The sequence below is a fragment of the Henckelia pumila genome, chromosome 3 (assembly GCF_033568475.1).
Source record: "Henckelia pumila isolate YLH828 chromosome 3, ASM3356847v2, whole genome shotgun sequence".
NCBI classification, from domain to species: Eukaryota; Viridiplantae; Streptophyta; class Magnoliopsida; order Lamiales; family Gesneriaceae; genus Henckelia; species Henckelia pumila.
This window is the reverse complement of record NC_133122.1, coordinates 42,019,810-42,039,723: the sequence shown is the minus strand read 5'-3', so window position 1 is coordinate 42,039,723 and position 19,914 is coordinate 42,019,810. Positions and strand designations below refer to the sequence as shown.

At 36.9% G+C, this 19,914-nt stretch overlaps 2 protein-coding genes across 2 annotated transcripts; both read left to right on the top strand.

Moving 5' to 3' along the window:
• Positions 1–9,686: 9,686 nt before the first annotated feature.
• On the top strand, positions 9,687–11,519 carry LOC140888562 (uncharacterized). The gene has a single exon (XM_073296254.1). It carries the CDS (start codon positions 9,687–9,689, stop codon positions 11,517–11,519), a length of 1,833 nt encoding a protein of 610 aa, XP_073152355.1.
• A 662-nt stretch (positions 11,520–12,181) lies between these two features.
• Positions 12,182–14,769, top strand: LOC140888561 (uncharacterized). The gene is made up of 3 exons (XM_073296253.1): positions 12,182–13,992; positions 14,131–14,332; positions 14,494–14,769. Exons 1-3 carry the CDS (start codon positions 12,182–12,184, stop codon positions 14,767–14,769), a joined length of 2,289 nt encoding a protein of 762 aa, XP_073152354.1.
• The last annotated feature ends 5,145 nt before the right edge of the window (positions 14,770–19,914 follow it).

Genomic DNA, 19,914 nt, shown 5'->3' with positions numbered 1-19,914 from the left:
GTATCATCAGTTGAGGGTCCGAGATCAGGACGTAGCCAAGACTGCATTCCGTACTCGCTAAGGGCATTACGAGTTTCTAGTGATGCCATTTGGTTTGACTAATGCGCCGGCTATATTCATGGATATGATGAACCGTGTCTTCAGGGAGTATTTGGACAAGTTTTTCGTGGTCTTCATTGACGACATCTTGGTGTATTCACGTAATACAGAAGAGCATGTTTCTCACTTGCGGTTGGTACTGCAGACTCTTCGAGATGAGCAGTTATACGCCAAGCTGAGCAAGTGTGAGTTCTGGATGGATCGAGTGGTCTTTCTTGGCCATATCATATCCAGGGAGGGGATTTATGTTGATCCAAGCAAGATTGAGGCGGTTCTTAATTGGTCGCGTCCGACGACAGTTGCTGAGATCCGTAGTTTTCTGGGTCTAGCAGGGTATTATCGTCGCTTCATTCTAAACTTCTCTCAGTTAGCTCGACCTTTGACGCAACTTACCCGCAAGGGTGTTGATTTCGAGTGGTCCTCCGAGTGTGAGGAGAATTTCTGTGAGCTTCGACGGCGGTTGACATCTGCGCCAGTGTTGGCATTACCGTCAGGATCTAGAGGGTATGTGGTGTACACTGATGCTTCTCTTCAGGGGTTAGGTTGTGTCCTGACTCAGAATGGGCATGTGATCGCATACACTTCTAGACAGCTGAAGCTTCACGAGGACAACTACCCAGTCCATGATTTGGAATTGGCAGCCATTGTGTTCGCTTTGAAGATCTGGCGTCATTATCTGTATGGCGAGAAATTTGAGATCTTCACTGACCATAAGAGTCTCAAGTATTTGTTCACTCAGGCGGAGTTGAACATGAGGCAGAGACGTTGGATGGACTTGCTTAAGAAAGGTATGCAGGGTATCCAGATGTTTGCAATATTATCTGAGCCAGCTTTGTATTCGCGGATTCGAGATGCTCAGATGTGTGATTCGAAGACCCAGCGTTTAGCTCGTCTAGCTAACGAGGGTAGCTCGTCTGGATTTCATTATCAGTCAGATGACTTTCAGTGTTTGTCTGGTAGGCTTGTGATTCCGCAGGATGTAGAGTTGCGAGAGGAGATTTTGTCTCAGGCGTATCGCACTAAGTTGAGTATTCATCCTGGGAGCAACAAGATGTACAAGGATCTACGTACTCATTTCTGGTGGAAGGGAATGAAACGCAGTGTTTATCAGTTTGTTTCGAGATGTTTGGTGTGTCAACAGGTCAAGGCAGAACACCGACGACTTGGAGAATTGCTTCACAGTTTGCCTATTCCTGAATGGAAATGAGAGTTTATCACAATGGACTTTGTGACCCATTTGTCGGTATCCCCGAGGAACTGTGATGCTATATGGGTTGTGGTGGACCGACTCACCAAGTCAGCGTATTTCATTGCCTATAGTCGGGAGTAGAATGTGGATCGTATGACTCGGTTGTACATTCAGGAGATCGTTCGACTTCATGGAGTGCCTGTGAGCATTGTCAGCGATCGGGACCCCAGGTTTACTTCTAGATTCTGGGGGAGTGTTCAGCGTGCGATGGGTACTACTCTCAATTTGAGTACTGCCTATCATCCGGAGACTAATGGTCAGTCAGAGCGCACTATCCATACTTTGGAGGATATGCTTAGAGCGTGCGTCATGGATTTTGGTTCAGCCTGGCAGGATCATTTGCCATTGATCGAGTTCGCGTACAACAACAACTATCATACTAGTATTGGGATGACACCTTTTGAGGCGTTGTACGGATGATGTTGTCGTACTCCACTCTTTTAGAAAGAAGTGGGGAAGAGACAGGCTGAGGGACCAGAGTTTATCCAGCAGGCAGTTGACATTGTTGATCAGATCAAGAAACGGATTAAGACTGCACTGGATCGTCAGGCCAGCTATGCTAACACCAAGCGTAGGCCTTTGCAGTTCGATGTCGGGAAGAAAGTGTTTTTGAGAGTGTCACCTTTTCGCAAAATTCTCAGATTTGGCCTTAAGGACAAGTTGTCTCCTAGGTTTATCGGTCCGTTTGAGATCTTGGAGAGCATTGGCGATTTAGCTTATCGACTAGCTTTGCCATCGCATCTTTCCAGTATTCACGACGTGTTCTACGTATCTCTATTGCGACGATATGTGGCGGATGAGTCTCATATTCTGCAGCGGTCTGAGGTTCAGGTGAGCAAGGATTTGACCTATGTTGAGAAACCTATTCGTATCCTGGATCATAAGGATAAGGTTTTGCGGAACAAAGTCATTCCTCTGGTTTTAGTTCAGTGGCAGCGCCGAGGCACTGAGGAAGCTACTTGGGAGCTTGAGGACAGGATGTGTGAAGACCATCCTAATTTGTTTTGATTTCATTCTTAAGTTGTATTCAGTTGCAAACTCTATAAACGTTTGATTTGAATAAAGAATGTTTCTGATTTCTGTATTACATTCGGTACTTAAGATCTGATTTCGAGGACGAAATATCTTAAGTGAGGGAGAATGTAGTAGCCCGTAACCAAAATCAGTGATTAAGGAATTAATCATAATGACTTGGGAAGGGTTCGGAAGCTCAGGACAAGATCGGAAGCTCCGAAGGTGAGATCGGAAGCTCCGATCGAATTACGTCAGGCATGACGTGTGGCAGGATCGGAAGCTCCGATCACCCCTATCCGAAGTCAACCAGTGATAGTTTTACACATGGCAGATAAGGATCTTCGGAAGCTCCGATGGCAGGATCGGACGTTCCGATCGAGGATCGGAGGTTCCGATCGTGGTCTATAAATAGAAGGCCGAGGCTTCACTTTCAATTGCCAATTCCGAGAATCCCTCTCTATTCCAAGCATATTTGAGTAGTTCTAGTCTTCATAGGCTTGACCCGGGGGTTGGCGAGGCGTTCGATAGTCGTAGCGGAGTTGTGCCCAAGTTCTGGAGGCATCGACATCAAAGGGCTAACGACGGACGAAGGTATAGCTTTTGTTTCCTATAAATATTTAGGAGTATGCAATAGCTTAGTTAAGGCTTTTAGAGCACTATAATGATAGTAGTATCACTTGGCAGTGTAGAGCAGACTATAGGCGTGGACCTAGAGTTGGTAGAGCTTGCACTGATTTGAGGTACGAAAGTACTGTTCGAGATATCCTGACTGAGTATGCATGTATTATGTGACTGCATGGTTTATATGTCATTGATTTATGTTGCATTCATTTGCATACTGATCCATCTCCTTCGAGATGTCTGTTAGTAGGGTTTTTCCCTATCCTGTTAGTGGTTGGACTTCCATCGATTTGGGTCCGGCATATCCACTGGTATTATGGTATGGGAGCCACCTCCTGAAGCGACGGCACAACGTGCTACATACCATGGCCCGGTCTGTCTCTGTTATCTGATCCTTGACCTCGAGTTATAGGGAGTTCACTTTGCATGCATGTATACTCATACTCTCGTACTGAGCGTTTTATGCTCACGTCTCGTACTCTGTGTTTCTGGACACCCTATTCCATGGGGCAGGTTTGCGATTGGACGAGGTGGGTGGATCTAAGAGGGGCTAGGCAGTGGTTGGCCAGCTGGAGCTTCGCCTAGGTTTTATTCTGTTGTTATTTGGATTGATACAGCTATTCGATCTGGTTGTATAATATTTGGGTATTTACAGATTCATTTACTTGGGATTGTATAATGTCTATGGTTTTCGCAGTTTTATTCTGATATCTGTTTTGATTAAGTTAATTGCATGCCTAAGTTTTGTTTAGTAGGTGATCCGGGTAAGAGTCACTACAATTCGGTTTCAGTATGCGGTTTTAGGTGAAAACTGAAATTCCATCACAATTTAATGCATTTAAATCTAATTAAATTTAATTAGGAATAGTTGAACTATTATATTTATATAGGATTATTAATTTTAGAAATAGATTGATAATTAATTTAGGGGATTTCACTGTGATTGTGCAAGAATTTAATAATTGATTGGATTTTAACCTTGCTTACATATTGGAGTTTGGTACCGTTGTGTGTCTTAATCCTTTATTAAATTTGATATTTTCCTTGATAATTAATTTTTATTAGCCTTAATTGAAAATTGTCCTAGTTAACTATTTCTAGATTTATATTTACTATCTCCCATCTTTATTTGTTTTGTCTAGCTTAAGTTAAGTAGTTAAAATTTTAGTAATTAAATATTAGTCTCCGTGGGATCGATACTTGGACTCTAATCTGACTATATTATAATTTGACCTAGTCCGCTTGCTAGATTTATTCCCAACCAAAATTTTCGGTCAACTATCCCTGTGAAATCTCAATATGCTAAAAACCCTATATGAAAAACGAATTATCTATTAACTCCCAGTGTTTTCAAATCTTGAGCACATACATCCCAATGTTTTCAAATTTGAGAATTTATCAACTTATTTGTAAGTATTTTCAGGTGTGTTTGTGCTCAAAATTTAAAAACACAAGGCATGTATAAAGGGTTTTTAGCAATTTCATAATTTCAATTTATTCTTGCATGTTTCGATATTTGACAATTTTAGTTATTTTTCATCAAAAATAATGATGGGCACTATACACGTCAGCGCTGCAAAGGTATCACATCAGCGTCACATCGAAAAAATGACTATATTTGAAAAAAAAACACAAAACAAAACAAATAATAGACTAAAATTGAAATTTAAAAACATAGAGTACTATCGAAAATTGCAACTATAGAAACTTATAGAATCAAAGAAGCAATTTTCTCTGAAATAAATGTCAAATTGTAATCCACATTTATCTAAATAAATTTAAGACTCAAACAAAAGACTTTATCAACTATTAAAAATTTAATAGATCTTAAAAAAATAAAACAAATAGATTATTCAAAATTCTAATCATTACTTATTTTAAGTTTATAAATGTGAGTAAATTTAAATTTATTTTTTATTTTATATTATATCTAATATATGTTTCACGTGCGAGACACATGCTTCTTACTAGTATAAACATAAAAGTAGAAGATACGTATTATTTTGTTCCTAAAAATACAAGTACAATTTGTAGTCTCGAGTCTTGACTCATAATCCAGAAAATGACATCCTATCCTTGAAATATTTGATGAATTATGGATATTTATTTATCGGTAAAAACTCTTGTGAGACGGTCTCACGTGTTAATTTTGTGAGATATATATATTTTATTTAGGTTACTCATAAAAAAATATTATTTTTTATGCCAAAAGTATTACTTTATATTGTAAAATTGATAAGGTTAATATGTCACTTCTCACAAGAGACTTGCGAGAACTTAGTGTTGGAGATAGTACCCTTAAAACATTGTGATCGTAAATGTTTTTATTAATAATAATGACATTTATTATCGAACAATTTTTTTTGCAATTATTGTCTTGAATATCATAGTAAATCCCTAGTTTATTGGATATAACTAGACCTGTCCACGGGCCGGTTCCGGTCCGGTTTCGGGTCGGAACCGCCGGGTCCGGGTTGGTATTTTACCAACCCTTAACCGGCCCGCCCTTGGCCGGTTCCGGTCGGGTTGGTGAACCGGCGGTTCCGGTCCGGGTCAACCCTTGCTTTTTTTAAAAAAAAAAAAAAATTTAAAAATTTTACAATTAAACTTTTAAAAACTCTATCAAATATTTCATTATCTCAATAAAAATATATAAATTTATTAAATAAAAATATATACATTTAAATTTTTAACATCTTCTAATATTATATTTATTTAATAAAAAATATATGACATTTCAACTTTCAACATTTTATATTAAAAACTATGTTTATCTCAATAAAAAATATATTATATTTATTAAATAAAAAATATATTATATTTTTTATATTAAAAATTATATATATTTCAATAAAAAAATTATTACATTTATTCAATAAAAAATATATTATATTTCAACTTTCAACATCTTATATTAAAAACGAGTAAAATTCATTTTGATACACGAACTATTGATAAAATGTCAAATTTATACATAAACTATTGAAAATGGTTTAATTGATACATAATCAACTTATAAAGTCAATTTTACCCTTCACCTACATTATTTTAAAGTCTAATATTTTTGTTAAATTAAAATAAATACAAAAATTATTTTTAAAAATTATTTTATTCATACAATTATAAATATAAATATATATTTATTTAAATTTTATATATAGAAAAGAGATCGTACTCATTGTACGAAATATTATAAATATTAATTAATACAAACATGTACATACCCACATATATATAACAATTGATAAATTATATATTTAAAAATAATATATATTAAAAATATATAATAAAATATATTTTTTTCTGTTTATCTATGTTATTATATTATTATTTATATTAATCAAATTAAAAATTATATATGTGTGTGTCTTTCATTTATAATTTATAAATTTTACGTTGAATGTTTTTTCGTATAATGATATATAATATTCTTTTTATTGTATAGTAGTTAGTAAATATGAATTTATATTTATACTTGTGATTAATATAATAATTTAAAAGACAAAATATGTATATAGTTCAATTAATCAATTTAATAACAATATTCAATTTTAAAAAAATTTAAGTAAAAGGAAAAATTGACTTTTGAGCTTGATTATATACCAATTAAATCATTTTCAATAATTCATGTATCAATTTGACATTTTATCAATAGTTCATGTACCAAAATAATTTTTACTCAATTAAAAACTATACCTATCTCAATAAAAAAATCTATTACATTTTAATTTAAACATCTTGTATACAAATTTATTACATTTAATTATTTTCAATCACAATCTAATATCAAATGATCTAATGGCCTAGTGGCAAGAGTGATACCTCAATACCAATTGGTCTTGGGTTCAAATCCAACATGTGTAGGTTTTAAATATATTATTTAAAATTTTAACAAAATAATAAATATATTATTTAAAAATAGGCTGACCTGCCGGGTTGAGCCGGGTTAACCCGCCGGTTCGGACCCGGGTCAGAACCGCTGGGTCGGCGGGTTTCAAAAGAAAAAACCGTGACCGGACCTGCCAAAAATAGGCCGACCCATAGGGTTGACCCGGGTCAACCCGCCGGTTCCGACCCGGGTCAGAACCGCCGGGTCGGCGGGTTTCAAATGAAAAAACCGTGACCGGACCGGCCACGGTTCTGGGTCAAACCCGTTGACCCGGTTAACCGGCCCGTTGACCACGGGCCGGTTCCGAGTCGGGTCCGGGTTTGACCCGGACCTTGGCCAGGTCTAGATATAACCATAATTTTAGTGTATATTAGAGTTATATATACAAGAGGATTAAAACTATGGATAATAAACTTAAATAAAGTCCGTGATAAAATTAATTAATGTATGGAATTTTTAATTAAAACATCATTAATGCGGCTCATGAACATTATGAATGTGACCATCTTATCTGGACCGTCGATGTGAAGACATCTAGATGGGGGCATTTATATATAATGAAGTTATGTAGGACTTGGACCGATTTAATTATTTATTTCATAATAAATTCTGTTATTAATATGAAATTCTAATTAAATCATAAGATGATCATATATGGACAAAATCTTAATCCTGAGGTGATTATAGACTCCTGTTCATTTCAATGTAATTCTTAATTTGCTTGTTTAAAGTTTGCAATTGTTCATTCTCAACACTTGTATTTTAGATTTATAATTGAAATAAGTGGCTGATAAATGAGAATATTAATTCACAAACATGGAATCCATTCCTTATCGCGGGAAGTAGAAAGACAATTATTATATTTGTTAATTCTAGCACTGAGTGTTGGACCCAACTAATTTATAACTGCGTTATAAATTGAATCACTCACAAGTAAATTAATGGTAAGTGAAGATAAAATAATTGGAGAGGTAAACGAAAAATTTCTAGCTCCAAATTATGAATTGTCTATGGAGGATTAATTCATATGTAATGATTATATCAATTGAATACTCTTCTAGTAGAGTAAAATATTTTATAACTAAGAAAAATGCAATTCCGTATTTTTAATGGAGTGATAACGAAATTAATAAGTTGGATAAATTGATTAAATAGTTTAATTATCTATTTTAACAATGAAAAATTGTTCCATATATTTAAGGGCATGTATATATATATATATATATATATATATGAAATATTTATTTGATTTAAATTATAATTATGAGATAATTATATATTTGAATTATTATGGTAATATCCAAATAAAAATCAATAATATATCTATATAAAGAATTTCCCCCTTAGACACTATATTTTGTTTTGCCAAAATTTCCTTTAAGTGATATATATATTACACTTTTGTTTTCTTTTGCTTTTTTTTTTTATTTCGATATTTCAAATTATAGATTAGTCCTTAAATAATTTTTACAACTATGATATTTCTCCTATTTGAATATAAATCAAATTAATTACAAAAATATTATACAAACACACAACGTGTGCACCAATAAACTAGTATATATTGAGAATATATATATATATATATATATATATATATATATAAAAGATTTGATCTGTTGAGATTCAAATTTGAAATTCTTGAGATTGTTAACGATTTGTGAAATCCTACAATATTAAAAGATAAGAGACTTCAATTTTAAAGTTGATACTTTCTTTTAATATAATTTTTTAAAAATATAATTTTTAAAAAATATATATAATTTTTTTTAATTTAAAAAAATTTTATTTAACAACACCAATCGTTGGTGTTGTTATATATATATATATATATATATATACACGTATGTATGTATATATATCTTTTAAAAAAGATATTGAGATATCTTTTGTATGTTTTGTTTTTAAATCAGAATTTCGAGAATGCTTATCAAGATTTTATCATCTCAATATAGAGGATGTGCTATCCTTAAAAAGTTAAAGTAAAAGCATTGAGAGAAATCGGTGAGTGCCCACGAGGAAAACTAGAGGTTAGTTTTCTAGAATTTTATTTGTAAATTTAAATTTTTCATTAATTTATATTCATGTGAATGTTCCTAAACTTATGAAATAGCTTCCGTTGTCATTCGATTTGAATGAATTTGATACTCCGGAAAATTATTTTAACCCGCACCCGTTCATTATGGGTTTAAGAGGATTGGCCCAATTATTGGATTATTATTATATATATAAGGTCCAGCCCAGTTTTTTATCTGTTAGGGCGTATCAAGACCTGAGCTGCTGTTAATGGGCCGACCCGAGCTGGGGCCTAATGGGCTTGGTATGTTTTCTAGTTCAAGTAAGACTCAAATACATTGAAGATAAGCTTGGTCATTGCACATATATGAATGAGATAGGGATAAACTCAAGGACGGACCAATGAATGAAGAGTCCTACTTCAGGACATGTTATAGTTCGACTAGGTAACTTACTCTATTTTTCCCTATAAATACAGGTACTGTTATGGTTTCATTATTCATCACTCACTATTCACTATTCACTATTCATCACACATTCACTCACTCATATCTCTCAGTTTTCGCATTAATCATACTCTCTGCCTTCAAGCCACTGACTTAGGCATCGGAGGGGTCACGCCGAAAACACCTTCGGCGCCCCTTGACCTAGCTGTTGCTTGTGCAGATCTACGTGGAGCCCGACCCAACCTGCTTCATAAAGGAGTTGGAGGATCCATTCTACCAGACCGAACCCGAGATAAAATTCCGACATCATCAATTGGCGCCGTCTGTGGGAATTTGAAGAAAAAGAGTTTTGATGGCTAATCAGAATGGAAATCACCCAAATTTAGAGGAGTTAGTAACTCAGGCTGTTCAGAGGGCTTTGACGGAAAGGGGTGAAGTCAATCCCCCGCACCCCGATCATAATGCCCACCTCGAGGAGATCAAAAAGTTGAAGGAAGAGATAGAGCAGCTAAGGAAGAAGCAGGTCGGGTACCTAGCTACCACAACTAGAAACATTCCTTTTACTCAGGAGATATTGGATGCCGATCTCCCCAAACAATTCAAATTGCCTCACGTCGGGGAGTATGATGGTAAAGGAGATCCTGAAGACCATTTAGCACGCTTTGAGAATGCAGCTCTGTTGCATAAATATTCTGATCAGATCAAGTGCCGGTCTTTTCTTACTACTCTTATAGGACCATCCCAGCAATGGTTCAATATGCTACGCCCTGGGGAGATCAAGGAGATCAAGGATTTTAGCAAATCCTTTCTGCATCACTTTGCTAGCAGCAAAAAGCATCCTACCACTACTTTCAGCCTCTTTGCAATCAAGCAACGAGAACATGAAAATTTGAGAATATATATCCGCAGGTTTAGTGCCTTGGCTCTCGAGGTACCCATGGCTACCCCAGACCTGCTCATCAGTGCCTTCATGCAAGGACTGGATACGAAGGATTTTCTCAAATCTCTAATAAAGAGGTCGCCGGAGACATACGAGGAATTACTCGCCCGAGCTGAGAAATATGTCAACATGGAAGAAATACAGGTCTCGCGAGCAGCTATGAAGAGGGAACGGCCAAAAAGTCCAAAGAATAATAGGGTTCCGAGCAGTAATTCTGGGATAGGACAATCATTCCGACCCGAACTATTGGGAGAATTCACCTCTTTCACTCCTTTGCGCATGAGCAAAGTCCGAGCTCTTCAAATTTGTGACGATCGGAAACTCACGCAAAGACCTCCATGGACTGAAAAGGGACCTCGAAATAGGGAATCAGATAAGTATTGTCACTTTCACAATGAGTATGGGCATACTAAGGAGAACTATCGTCAATTAGATCAAGAGATTGAAAGGATAATACAGCAACACTCTGAATTAAAAAATATATTGACCCGTCAAGAGGGGTATCGCCCGAACAGGGGACAGGGAGGAAGGTCAAGACAAAGAGCCAGGACTGTTCCTCCTCACGAAGATTTTAATCATCCAAATCAAGACCAGCCCAGGGATGACCGAGCTCATCAAAGATCGGCCCCACCTGCTCGAGGAATTATCAATATGATTTCTGGAGGCCCTACTGATGGAGATTCCAATCGAGCTAGAAAATCTAGCAGCCAAAAATTGATAAATATGGAAATTGACAATCAGACTGTCAACACTGGCCCGACCCTCTCTTTTGGGCCGAAAGATTTAAAAGGGGTTTCTAGCAACCATAATGATGCACTGGTAATAAGGGCCATGGTCGCAAATTACGATGTAGCCCGGATATTTGTGGATTCAGGCAGTTCTGTCAATGTTCTATTCCAAGAAGCTATCAATCAAATGGACCTGGGACAATACAAAATGGAGCCCGTCGTAACATCACTCTTTGGTTTCACGGGTCATGCAATCCGGCCTGTTGGGTTAGTAAATCTACCCCTAACTCTTGGAAAAGGCAACGGTCGCAAGACCAGGATTGTGAGCTTTATTATAGTAGACGCTCCATCTGCCTATAATGCCATACTGGGTAGACCTGCCATGACCACTTTCATGGCTGTTGCGTCAGCTCTGCATCAGAAAATAAAGTTTTTAGTTGGTAATGAGATCGGTGAAGTACAAGGTGATCAAGTTATTGCTCGCAAATGCTATGTGGAGGAGGTCAGAATAGAATAAAAGGTGACCAAGACGGATAGAGTGGACAGACCTGGACTTTCTAGCATGGAAAAAGTCAACCTAATAGAAGACACAGCTGTCACCGCTGAAGAAGAGGTTGAGGAAATCATGATCTCCCCTCCTTCGGGGACAGTAAAAATTGCTAGCACCCTTGAAACACCGTTAAAGCAAACCTTATTGGAATGCTTGGAAAAAAATAAAGATGTTTTTGCATGGTCAGTTTCAGACCTGGTAGGGGTCCATCGAGAAGTAGCAGAGCACAAGCTCAATGTGGTAAAGGGTTGCCATCCTATTATTCAAAGAAAACGGCACTTCGGCCCTGAGAAAGATGCAGTAATAAAGGAACAAGTAGACGAATTAATCAGAGCTGGACACATTGAGGAAATCTATTTCCCGACCTGGTTGTCCAATATAGTTCTTGTGCCAAAGTCCTCTGGTAAATGGCGCATGTGTGTGGATTTTGGGGATCTGAACAAGGCATGCCCAAAGGACTGTTATCCGTTACCCAGAATTGATCAACTTGTCGATTCCACAGCGGGGCACGAGCTGCTCAGCTTAGCTTCTTGGATGCCTATCAAGGATATCATCAAATCCCACTAGCTAAAGAGGACAAGAATAAAGTGATTTTTGTGACGTCAACAAGAACATATTGTTACAGGGTCATGCCATTTGGCCTAAAAAATGCTGGGGCTACATACCAAAGGTTGATGGATAAAATATTCGAGCAACAAATCGGCAAAAATATCGAGGTCTATGTAGATGATATCCTGGTCAAGACCCGAACTACAGACCAGTTCATTACCGACCTAACTCAAACTTTTCAGACTTTGAAGCACTATCAGCTTAAGCTAAACCCTAGCAAGTGTACTTTTGGAGTCCGAGCTGGAAAGTTTCTTGGTTATATGATTACGAGAAGGGGAATTGAAACAAATCCGGAAAAGGTCCAAGATATTATTTCTATGAGCTCGCCCAGGAATATACAGGAGGTACAAAGGTTAACAGGAAGAATCACAGCATTAGCCCGGTTTATAAGCAGGTCTGCAGATAAAAGTCTATCCTTCTTTAAAGTATTAAAAAAGAACAAAACTTTCGAATGGAATGAGGAAAGTGAGAAAGCCTTTCAGGATTTGAAAGCCTATTTAAAACAATTGCCTGTGCTGAATACGCCCACTCAAAGAGAAGAACTGTTCTTATATTTGGCGGTCACACCTCGAGCAACAAGTTCAGTCCTGGTTAGGAAAGAGGGAACAAATCATCAGCCTGTTTACTTTGTGAGTCATGCTTTGAAGGGACCCGAGCTCAATTACTTAACTCAAGAAAAGCTTGCCTTAGCTCTGGTCATCACCGCAAGAAAATTACATCCTTACTTTCTGTCACATCCCATCACCATGCTCACCAATAGCGTTCTGGGAAAAATTGCAACTAATCCAGATGCATCGGGGAGACTTATCAGGTGGATTACAGAGTTGAGTGAGTACGACATCAAATTTGAGCCTCGGACAGCCATAAAAGCTCAAGCCCTAGCAGACTTCTTAGCAGAGATGGTTCAGTTAGAACAAGGGGAGCTTTGGAAGATCTTTGTAGACGGGTCATCATGTCAATCAGGGAGCGGAGCTGGAGTCGTGATTATCTCACCTTGGGGTGAAGAAACAAATATCTCAATTAGATTGGACTTCAAAGCTTCTAACAACGAAGCAGAATATGAGGCATTATTACTTGGACTTAAGGCAGCACGAAATCTGGGTATTTCTCGGGCTACTCTATATTCCGATTCCCAATTAGCTATTCAGCAGAGCAAAGGAAAGTTTGAGATCAAAGATGATAAGATGAGGAAATATTCCAAGGCATTAGACAAAGCCAAGGAAGGATTCACCGAACTGAACTTAGAGCTCATCCCCCGAGCTGAGAACATCAAGGCCGACTATTTGGCTCGCTTAGCCAGTGCCTTGAATGATCGACCTGATCCCATTGTTGCAGGTCGGGCGCTCATATCTCAGTTGGAAACTCTTGATGATATGCTAACTCAAATACCAAAAGGGGATTGGAGATATGATCTACACAAATATCTAACCGCGAAAGAATTACCAATTGATAATAAAAAAGCTAAGGAGATAAAGCGAAGGGAACTTCGTTTCGTCATGATAGATCAAATTCTGTTCAAACGATCCTTCTCTCAACCTTTGTTGAAGTGTTTAGGTCCCGACGAAGCAAATTATGTATTACGGGAAATTCATGAAGGGTCTTGCGGAAGTCATCTAGGTAGTCTTGCCCTGGCTCAGAAAGCCCTTCTTGCTGGTTTCTTTTGGCCTACTACGCGGAAAGATTCTTCAGATCTGGTTCATGCGTGTTATAATGGCCAGAGACATGCTAACTTACAGTGGAGACCTGCAGAATACATGAAGACAGTGGTGCCCGCCTGTCCTTTTGATCAGTGGGGAATGGACATTGTAGGACCATTCCCTGTTAGCACGGGGTAGAGAAAATTTTTGTTGGTCGCGGTCGACTAGTTTTCTAAATGGGTGGAGGCCGAGCCCCTAGCTAAAATTACGGAAAATAAAGTGCTCAATTTTCTATGAAAAAATATAGTGTGCCGCTTCGGGATCCCTCGCAGGTTAGCATCAGACAATGGAAGACAGTTCTGTGGATCCAAAGTCCGAGCATGGTGTCAAGAAATGAAGATCGAACAAGTTTTCACCTCTGTAGCATACACGCAAGGGAATGGACAGGTCAAAGTTACTAACAGAACGATAGTCCAGGCTCTTAAGACACGACTGGATGCAGCCAAGGGCAAGTGGGCGGACAAACTCCCTTCCGTATTGTGGTCTTACCGAACTACAACTCGATCCGGTACGGGTGAAACTCCTTTCAGTATGGTGTATGGGACTGAAGCTGCTCCCGGCAGAAATTGGATAGGAGAGTGCTAGGATAATGGCATATGGGGCAAACAATCAAGAACTGCGAGCAATGGATTTAGACTTACTGGAAGAGCACAGGTCCCGAGCTGCAGTTACGCAAGCGAATGACCCAGGCCTACAACAAAAGAGTATACCCTAAGGTTTTCCAGGAGGGAGACCTGGTTATGCGAAAGATACAACATCCAGGGGAAAGAGGAAAGCTAGTGGCCAAGTATGAAGGCCCATTCAAAGTGATAGGAAAAGCTGGAATAGCTGCATATTACTTGGAAGATGCCCAAGGAAAAAAGGGTAAAAGGCCATGGAATGCTCAGCACTTAGAAAAATACTATCCGTAGTAGCTCAGCTCGGGTCTCGTCATACTTTCTTACTAAGCTAGTTCTTAACCAGCCGTCTTTTTGCGTTACAGTCAGTCCTATTTTGTTTCCATCAGGGCCAGTCTTGTTTTAGTGTCAATTTTTTTTTTTGAATATTGCAAGAGTCAGTTTTGTTTTATGGAACACCCTGTGATTTTTGGTAACATCCTTTATTCAAAGTCCACCTCAGTGGCCCACATCAGTGGAACTCAAAAGCCCAGGCCGCACTACAATAAAAATGCTGAAAGACTACGGTGAAAAAACGTAGTTAATTGGGGGTTTAAAACCGTAGTTAATAGACATGTAGTTAAAAGTGTGGTCATAGACTACGGTTAAAAACTGTAGTCTATAACAACAAAAGACTACGGTTTTTAATCGTAGTCTTTTGTCGTTAAAGACTACGGTTTTTAACCGTGGTCTATGACCGCACTTTTAAGTTTTTAACCGTAGTATTTTGTCGTTAAAGACTACGGTTAAAACCGTAGTCTTTTCTATTACACTTTTAACTACATAGCTTTAACAACGATTTTGAAGACCCCTTTCACAACGGTTTTTCACCCTTGTCTTTTTTATGTATAAAACAAAAAAAAATACAATTTCCAATATTATAAATTCCTCATAATTTGAAATTTAAAAATAAAATTTAATATACAATTTTTCAGTATTGTAAATTACTCAAAATTGAAAATTTTGAATCCTAGTTTCATACACACTAAAAAATAGAGTAAAAAATGGTTATAAATTCCTAATCTTTCTAGCTCTGCTAAAACTAGCTCGAAGCCTGGCTCCCTTGCTTTTGGAGAGACTTCCCCATGATTGGTCAAGACACATGTTTCTTTCCTTGTTATGATCATGATATGTGGCCTCGACCCTGTCAAGTTATCTCCCTTGCTTGTTATGTTATGAATTGACATAGCCCTTTGTTCTCTTCAAGGAATATGTTTCTCTAATCCTGTGTCCAATGATCGACTACAAGACGAACTTCCGTCATCTAAAATATATGCATACCTCTGTTGTAGATCCGTTATCTCATGTAGTAACTCCTTCTCCCTATCGCGAGCAGCCTCTAACAACAAAAATGAAATAATATTAGGATTTATTTTTCCGAAATAGCTTAAAATATAAGTATAGAAAAATGCATATGCCACAGCAGAATAAAATACATTTACATAAGCACACAAAAACCTAACATTTTCTGACCAGCCCCTGCACATAGAAGAAACTATAGAAAGACAAACAACAGATGAGACTAGAACATACTACACGAGAAAACAATATTTAAGCAGCAAATGCTGTCACACAATCCTGTCCGTGGCGGATAAGATAAGACGATGAAGACGATGAATACGGTAAGAATGACATTTCTTACCGTAGAAATAACAACTCATTTCTTGTCAACCAGCCACAAATTCGGAGAAGAAAACCTTCAATATTTTAAATTACACAAAATTCAAAAATAAAATTAAATATTCAATTTTTTTAGTATTACAAAATAACTCAAAATAAAAAATTCAAATTTTGAATGATTTCATGCAAACTATAAAATAGAGGAATTCATTATTTAGTAACCTTCATTACACTTGCAAAATCAGTATCTCTGGCTCCCAATGAGGACTTCGATCTGGATCCATTTTGATGTGGTTTCGCTACCCGTCATTGTATGGCTAACAAATTAACTAGCATTTGTGTTGTTTCTGCTTTGGAGTTCATTCTACATGCATGAAAAATTCAGACCGTGTAATTGGATCATGCCTCCCTGTACATGATCACCAAATAATTCCTTCAGAAACTCAAATGCTCTCAAAATTGTCTCATATGGATAATCGGGGCTACGGAATATCCTTACGACTCAGAATAACCTACAATTTAAAACTACCTAAACACCTTAGAATGATCTAATTAAGAAAGTTCTGAATAAAGGTATTTGTCTGATCGAATACATGAGCTCAAGCAAGCTTATATTATCCCAACTCAGTGCACCGTCGAAAGGGCCTCCCGAAAAAGAACCCGCATGTTTGGGGATACCAAGAGCTATAGCAAGCAGAAGATAAGAAGATTTCCCTATAGCATATACGTCATGAACTCCTCTGTTGCAATCAATAATATATGTGCATGAGCTGCAGAATGTATATACACTTCACCAATACATTTATATTTCAGAAGCTCTCAATCAAATATTACCTCGTCTCATTTATCATTTTCTAATAATGCATCAACCTATTCTATAAAAGTTAAGTTGAGTCACAACCAAATTATGGAGACTCAACCAAAGGAAAAACCAATAAGTCACATATATATATATTTGAAGAAACAAAAATTAGCAATCGCATACCCAAGCAATAGAAGCTTCAAGAATTGTTCCAATTTGTCCAAAACACTGAGAACAGTCACTATAAACAAGAATTAATTAGCTATCACATACCCAAGCAATGAAGCTTTAAGAATTGTTCCATTTTGTCCAAAACGCTGAGAACATACTAACATCCATGTACCTCTCTCTGGAGCAGGAATAAATTCTAAAAACCAAGATGAAAGAACCAGACCGCCTCCTAAACTAATGCCAACTAAACCATAGAGAATGATCTGAAAAATAAGATTTGGGGGAAAATGCACCTACAAAACCAGCTTCAGATGTTGCCTTGTCCACCTGCAAGAAGCCAAGAAGTGTTTCATTGAGAAAATATATATTAGCCAAGTGAGATATAAAAATGGACATTAAAACACTATACACCCAAGTCATTGATTCAAGGTGAAGCGAGAAAGAGAAGGAAAATGAAGTTCGAACTTCGAACTTCTAACAAGAAACTTTCAAACATTTCTCTCATTTAAAATTGACATTAAAACTCGAAAGGTTTCGATAACAAAGAGATCCAAGCATGAAAGCAGAATCCTTGAACTTCAAGGTGTTGTCTTCTACATTTTCTTGGGTATCGAGTTTTGCTGTCCCAAGTAACCTGAAAAACAAAACTTGGCACAAAATAAAGGCAAAAATCAAGAAGCTTAGCACCAATTATTACAGTAATGCATAGCTTGATCCAGGTTAATTGATTTAGAAAGCAAGAAACATCATGTATACCATTAACAAGAATAAATTCAAGAAGTTTCAAATAAATAATAGCCTAAACATAAAATATAACATTAAACTCAAACAAAATGCAGTCAATAACGTGAGATTTAAAATCTTCATAACATGTACAGTTAGTGTTTGGAAAATTGTAGCCAATATAACATATACATCAACAGCTTGTAAATTCCAATAGAGCACTCGATAACAACAATTGGACTTGTGCAACTAATTTAGGATAACTGAAGTTTACTTGTTTTTAGAAACAAGTAATCGACTATATTGCACGCAATAATAGCCATGATAAAGCAAGATTACACAGGTCCAGAAGAAAATGCATTCAGGAAAGTATTTTAATTGATGACAATCATACATGGGATGCGGCAGATTTAATGATGCACTTGTTTGCACTAAAACTTAGGCAATAACTCCTACAAGATACTCAAGTTGAATGATTGGTGGTTAGATCTTTTGGTGTAATGCAATACACACGAAAGCCCAGATGATCGATTGCAAGACCTGTTTTTTTGCAGCCAGTAGAAGAACAGAGATTCACTAATCTACATCTCTAACTCATTAAAAATGCATATGAAATGAGTCGACGTCACAGATTCAATCAGAAACTTGCCTTCTGTTTCAACACAAAAACATCACATTCAACAAACAATCATAAATAGACTCTTGAATCTCAAATATCATGGACATGAAAAGAAAAAAAAACTTTTCAATGTAAAAAGGCTTCCCAGAAATGCCATTTAAGAGTTGAGACAAAGCCCATAAAGAAGCAAAGTAAAACATACGCAGAAAAAAACCCAAAAATGAAATGGAACGTACCCGAAAATTTATATCTCCTCCTCAACGATTCCTCCGCCCGACGAAAAAAAAAACCCAAAAACAAGAAAGATCAGAGGGAACACAAATCAGACAATTTATAACTTGGACAACATAAATGATAGGTCCATAAAGTTGTTTCATGCACAAGTCAAAGCAACAAATCGAGAACCATGCCATAAATTCATATCAGAAGACCCTTTCATAGGCACACCGTCAAAATGTAAAATCTGAACAGAACTAGAACCCAACAATTATAATTGGGTACCAAAGTGAAGAAAAAACATGAAAACTAGATCATTACTTCCCTAAAAATAGAACAGGCGAGAAAATTTAGGGCATATTAGTGGTTAAATACCAAAATCCGTGCGATTTTGCTTCAGCGAGGTGGCCGATTGATACGGCGCCGGTTGCTGATTTTGGTTAAATACCAAAATCCGTGCAATTATGCTTCGTAAATACAGCAACAAAAAATGATTGAGAAAAAAGCTGGACCCGATTAATGCATAGAATCGATTAAAACGAAGGGGGGGAAACTTAGAATCAAAGCGCTGTAATCGATTTAAAAAAAGGACCGAAACTTAGAATCGATTACAGCAAAAGGAGAAAGAAGATGATGAATGCGATTAGGGCGCGAGTATGGCCGTCTTTCACAAAATAAGCCCCCTTATAAAAAAAATAAAAAAAGTCCATAGACTACGGTACCAAAAACCGTAGTCTATTTATTTAAAAAAATGCTCATAGATTACGGTATAAAAAAATCTTAGTCTATTTATTAAAAAAAACGCTCATAGACTACAAAAAACTGTAGTCTATTTATTAAAAAAACACGCTCATAGACTACGGTACAAAAAAACCGTAGTCTATTTATTTAAAAAAACACGCTCATAGACTACGGTACTAAATAACCGTAATCTATTTATTAAAAAAAACGCTCATAGACTACGGTTTTTAAAAACCGATGTTATAGAACACAAACAACAACGATTTTTACAAAACTGTAGACATATATTTTAAAAAACTCCCATTAACTACGGTTTCTGTAAAAACTGTTGTTAATTGTAAAAATACTACGGTTTTATTAAAAACCGTAGCCTTTCTGGTGTAGTCTATTACAAAATTCCTTGTAGTGCCGGTCTGGCACTCAAAGATCACATTAGTAGAACTCAAAGCCCAGGCAGGTCTGGCTCACAAAGTCCACCTCAGTGGCATACATCAGTGGAACTCAAAGC

Coding starts and splice junctions, on each gene's coding strand:
- LOC140888562 (XM_073296254.1), top strand. CDS start 9,687: ATGGCTAATCAGAATGGAAATCACCCAAATTTAGAGGAGTTAGTAACT.
- LOC140888561 (XM_073296253.1), top strand. CDS start 12,182: ATGCCATTTGGCCTAAAAAATGCTGGGGCTACATACCAAAGGTTGATG. Junction 13,993..14,130: donor CCATTCCCTGTTAGCACGGG/GTAGAGAAAATT, acceptor GATCCCTCGCAG/GTTAGCATCAGACAATGGAA. Junction 14,333..14,493: donor GGGCGGACAAACTCCCTTCC/GTATTGTGGTCT, acceptor CAATGGATTTAG/ACTTACTGGAAGAGCACAGG.